The 5,930-nt window shown below is 31.9% G+C and overlaps 1 protein-coding gene across 1 annotated transcript; it reads right to left on the bottom strand.

Annotated features, from left to right (window-relative positions):
• Positions 1-1,027: 1,027 nt before the first annotated feature.
• LOC109811657 (uncharacterized) lies at positions 1,028-5,531 on the bottom strand. Its single transcript, XM_020375448.3, has 3 exons — positions 4,020-5,531; positions 2,954-3,499; positions 1,028-1,520 (listed from the first exon to the last, which is right to left on the bottom strand). The coding sequence occupies exons 1-3, from the start codon at positions 4,875-4,877 to the stop codon at positions 1,407-1,409; spliced, it is 1,518 nt and encodes a 505-aa protein (XP_020231037.1). The 5' UTR covers positions 4,878-5,531; the 3' UTR covers positions 1,028-1,406.
• Between the last annotated feature and the right edge of the window lie 399 nt (positions 5,532-5,930).

The following is a 5,930-nucleotide window of genomic DNA, read 5'->3' on the forward strand; positions in this document are numbered from 1 at the left end:
ATATAATTACTAGTCCTAATCAGTATGATCAACTAAATTTACAAGGACCAAAATTTAAAGCAACTCATTTTACATAGAATAAAAATATATTTAAACCATTTTTGTAAGACTTTATAATGTCTTTAACCATTTTCAACTTGAATTGAATTTGATTTTCCTCCCTAAATTGAGTGGGAACCTTATGTTTTTTTATCCCCTAGGGTGTATGCATCAACCGATAGATTTGGTTTATTTCATCTAGCTAATGGGATTCTATCATTTATTCTACATTGTGTGATCAATTAATTTGCAATTCTACAACAATTGGATGATTTTTAAGAAACTCCACCAACATCAGCATTCAACACCATTAGAAAGAAATTTCAACTAATATTAAGAAAACCTGACAAAGAAGAAAATTAACATTATTAAGTACTAGTAAGGGAAGAGATAGTACTTTGTGCCTCTTAATTATTTTTAAAAAATAAAAATTAAAACCTCTTAATTATTTATAATAATAATAATAATAATGAAGTGGGTAGTAAATAGTTATTGAGGAGTGTGAGGAGGTTAGCGATTAATTGGAGTTTATAAAAGATAAAAATAAAATAAGAGAAGAAATGATGAAATGAATAATTATCAAAGAGTGTGAGAAAATTGCTAATCATGTAAAAAAAAAACAGTAAAAACTCTTAATTTTTCTAATTTTTTAAAGCATTTTCTAATTTGAAGGTCTAATTGAAAGTGAAAAAAAAAACGATTATAAAGATGGAGTATGCTTTTATATATTTATATAGATGATGAATGCGTTTTCAGCATATCTTATCTATTATAGGTAAACTTCTGCTTCGAAAATCCTAACTATATTGATTAGCGTTAACCACTTCCATTCCACACAGGAGGAGGTTTTGTTGAGCACTAGTAAACCATTTCACCAATGAATATAATATTTAAACCCATATCTTTACAGTATTGGTTCACCTAAAGTCCTTGTTATGGCCAAAAGATAATTCAAATTTGTGCATATTTAAGTTTCTTTTTAAAAGACAAAACTCTACATATTTTCCCATATTTAAATTGCTAATTACGTTTAATATTTGGAGAACCCATTCATGCCAATTTAAATCAAAGTATAGTTGGTAAAGTTAGCAAAATGGGTTAGAGATAAAAAAATGAGTTATGAATGGCATTAATTTAAAGAAGTTGACTCTACAGAAATATCTTTGGACTTTTTCTCTAAGTATAATTGTATATACGTGCAAAGATGATCGAATAGAATATTTGGAGTGGGTGTTGACGTAACCCCGTTTAGACTTGTGATCCCCCACTTTGCAGTCTCAGCATATTGTCGTGTTCCGCTTCAATCATCACTGTTAGTGTTCCATTGGCAAGAAACTTGACTCGCAAGTGCAATCAATTTCCTTCATCTACGGAGGAGTCACACTCTCAAATCGACGACACCCTCTGATCCTGACGCGGACCACACTGTTCTTTGCATCATCTGGGCCGTTCACTACCTCGCAGCATTGCCTACGTGGCGCCTGATTATTCACCCACATTGTAATTTGTCAGATGCCAATTAAATATTGGGATATATGAAGAATAATAATATTAACAACACATAATTATTTTAATAGTTGAAATTAATGTAAATTTCTTTAAACAATAACAGAAACTCATTAAATTCAGGTGTAATCCACATTATTATCATAAAATATTTTCATATTGTAAGTAATTACAATATACAATCAATTGAATTTTATACTAATTACCTTACGAAACATTTGGTGAAAGGAATTTTTTTTTTCATATTTGAGAGTAATTTTTTAGATATTATAAATTTTGATAATCATAATTTTTAATAATGATGAAATATTTATGGTTAGTCATAAGTATTTTTAAAAATATTATTTAAAAATAAAATATTATCACTACATTAATGAAACAAATTAAAATAACATAATACTTTTAACACTTTTTAATTAAGGAAATGTAGATTCTTACTTCTAGAAAAATTGTACAAAAAATATTCTCAAAAAAATTATGTTTTCTAAGAATGTTATTTTTTAGATGATAAAACAAACTAAAAAACTAACATTTTCAACTTCAGAATCCTAAGAAAAAGTAAAAATATTTTGAGTGTCAAACACTCCATAAAAGTTTAATTGATCAAGAAAAGCTAGGTTATTTTACCAACCTCCTTAGTATTAGTTGAAATTTCCTTAAAAAATTTCAACTTACAAACTCTTTCCATCCCTTAATAAGTTTTCTAAATTATTTAATGGTTACTAAGAAAAGTTAATAAATAGACAAAGAAAAAATTAATAAATTGATGAAAGAGAATTGTAATATTACAAAATTAACTTTTTGACTTGTCTTCTTTGTTAGAAATAATGTAATACAAAAATCACTTTCTTCTTAATATCATTAGGGTTACAAAGAGAAGAAAAACAAACAATTAATACTGCATTAAAAAATTAAGTTGATATATATATATATATATATATATATATATATATATATATATTTTGCATATTCATATGTTTAAATTAACCATAGCACTTTTTCAACTTATTAATTATTTAATTAGAAGATATTTACTTATAATATTATAGTTTAAAAACCACATTTTTTTATTAATTTTTTTTTATAAAAAAATTGACATAAAGATCAAAGAAACTGCATCAGGATATTTCCCTTAAACAGACAGACAGGTCATAGACTTGTATCTTTTTTAATCAAATCGGTTAAATTGAAAACTAGAACTGTAGTAATCAACCCAACCAACAAATCAAGAAACAAAATCATAGCCAAAATGAAGAATCTAGAATTCGAAGAAAGAAAACTGGCCAAAGAAGCAAACAAATCACATCAATATCAATTAAAAAAATTAATAATAAGCTTTAATTAAAACAGATCATGCTGGCTCGTACCATTTACGAAGTTAAAACACGCAACAAGAAAAGTCCCGTACCTTTTTCCACAAGTCCTTCGAAAAGCGAGGCGCAGAAACGTCGACGTATTGAACGGCCAAAGCCCGCGCGTACTCACCACGCGAACACTCTTTCCCGGAAACGTCGAAATGTCTTTTGTAACTAGACCGGGTCTTGTCCCCGCCCGCGCTGCGAACCCGGTCCAGCATATACCCGAGTGGCTTCTCACACGTGTCGCCACTTACGGGTCGGGTATTGAACGTAAACGGGCCATCGCTCGAGCTCCGCCACGTGTCGAAAGTCCTGAACGCCATTTCGAGATCCTTGGCCGTGGGAAGAGAAGGGTAAAGCTCCACAGCGTAGCCCCACGAAACGGAAACGGACCAGTTCCGACGGAGGTCGTAACAGAAACTCTTCTGTAAGGCCCGACCCGGGTCCAGTTCGTACGCCGTTATCAATTTCTTAACGGCGTCAACGCGGTCCATGTTTGGGAATATTGGGTCCACGTAGTCCAAGTGGTGCAACGACACTAACGGTGCCACCGGATGTGCCGCTAACAATCCGTATGGGTTCCCATGTATATCAACCTGTAATGTTAATATAAAAATTAGTTAATTAAAAATCATGTGAATTATTATTGCGATGCCCAACAAATTTTCACATTATTCAAATAATAAGATAAACATGAATTTATACACATGATAATTATCTTAATCAATTGAGAAATTTTTTTTTATAATATTAAAAACAAAATCAAACAATATTTTTTAATATAAAAACATATACATGTATGTGATAATTTTTATGGATAATAAATATTTTTTAAATTTGGTTAATATATGGAAGTATTGAATGCATTTTATATTTTTTTAAAATATCAAATACGTTTATTTTTTTATTTAATACACACTCAACTCATCATAAAACATATGTAGTATAATTTAAACCATACAATAATTTCTTAAAATATTTTTCACTATGCATTAAAATAATTTGCATATCAGCCATGATAAAGGCAATGTGTGCGGCTCGAATTGTTCATCATAAGAGTAAACTCAATTAATTTCCATAATATGCAACTCGAAAAAAGAGAGAGAGAAAACATACTTGATGAAACCCTGGTTCTTTGGTGACCTGAACCCCAATCTCACTGATACAACCCTGAATTTTCTGATCGGAACCATAAAACTCCGCGTAGCGATCAATGCAACCGTCCAAAATCCTCACCAACTCCTTCGCCAAAGGGTAACTTATAGCGAACCCGCCACCGCCAAACGCCATGGTGTAAAAGTGTATCACATTCTGCTCCACGCTCTCGGAGTTCCCTCCAACGTAGTACATTTCATTGTGATCATATTTCGACAACACCGTGACGAGGTTGTCTAGGAAAAACACGGTGTCATCATCGCCCAAAACGAACCACCTCACGTTTTCCATCCCCAGCTCGAAGCTCTCCTTCACGATCCGCGCTAAGCGGATTGCGGACCGCGAGCCGTACGAGCAAGTGTACTTGAACGCCGACGTGTCGGCCGAGACCCGGTACGGCGGCGAAGTCGCCGGCCAGGTCTCGTTTTCTGGTAGCTCCGTGTCCAACCAGACATGGCCTCTGGTGACGCCGCGGCGCCACCAGAGCTCAGAGTAGTGGCGCCGCGTCTGCCATGAGGACGCGGAGCCGCCAATACCAAAGAGAAGGTGGGAGATGTTGGTGGGGTGGTGTTTTTGCTCGGTTGTTTTGTGTTGGATCATGTATTTGAAGGATATGTTGTTGTTGTTGTTGTTGCGGTGGAGGGGTTGGTGGTAGGAGAGGGTGAGGTAGAAGAAGAGGGTGATGAGGAAGAACGTTGAAACGGCGAGACCAGCTTTGAGGAACATGAGGAGGAGTTCGCTGTATTTGATGTTGTGGTGACGAAGGGTTTTCCATGCCTTGTCGAGAGGGTCTCGAACTGAGTCTACGGCAGAAGACATTTGAAATGGAGTTGAAAGTTTGGAGCTATATGGAAGTAAAGAGAGAGAGAGAGAGATATATAATGTGTCTCTGTTGTTGAAGGTAGGGGTGTGTAGTGGAGCCAGTAGTTAGTGCCTCGAACGTTTTCGTTTATTCCTTTTATTTAGGTTACAACGAATGAGAGATGGGTGCCTACTCCTCCTATGATGAAGCTTTTGGATACGGTGTTTATGTGTAATGAAATCTCTATCTTTAATTATAAATAAGAGAGAATATTTAAATAATAAAAAAAGAAGATGTCGAATTATAAAAGTAGAGATTTTCATAATCCAGATGAAATCTCACTTGATAAAATCTACTCTCCTTATAGAAGTGGAAGAATGTTACCAATTGATCAATTAATATTTAGAAAGTCAAATGATAAAAAGAGACATATTTGTGCCAAATTAGTTAAATCTTAATTTCTATTCCATTATCGTTCCTATAATTGTAACATGTAACTTTGTAATTAAGTAGTACTTATTTTCGTTCTCGGAATATTCCTATATTGTTAATTATTTTTACAATTTCCTTTCATGGCTTGTTGAATATTTTTTTCTCCATTCAAACCTCTTTGGTTATTTTTAAAAGAACTTCTTTTTTATATTATTTTCTTAACTCAAATTGTCTTATTATGTCTTTACCAAAAGAAAAATATTTTATATATTTTTTAAAATAAATTTTTTAAATCATCTTCTATATATTAAATATGAATAGTTATTATAATTGTTTATAAATTAAATTTTAATATTTTAAAATAAATTATCAATAAATAAAAATAATATTATATTATAAATAAAAAATTATTTATCATAAATCTAAAATATGATTTATAAGTTTAAAATATCTATTTCTACAAATTTTAAATATAATTTATATATTTTAAATATGATATTTATTTATAGGGGAATGCTAATATACTTCCACCTATTTTTTAATGGGAGTATGTTAGCAACATATACCAAAATTTTAGGATAAAAAAATCACTCATTTCTTTTGATTTGGTTAATTCGTACAAAGGATATTATAGTAAT

Source organism: Cajanus cajan, chromosome 4 (genome assembly GCF_000230855.2).
Source record: "Cajanus cajan strain Asha chromosome 4, NIPB_CcT2T_4, whole genome shotgun sequence".
NCBI classification, from domain to species: domain Eukaryota; kingdom Viridiplantae; phylum Streptophyta; class Magnoliopsida; order Fabales; family Fabaceae; genus Cajanus; species Cajanus cajan.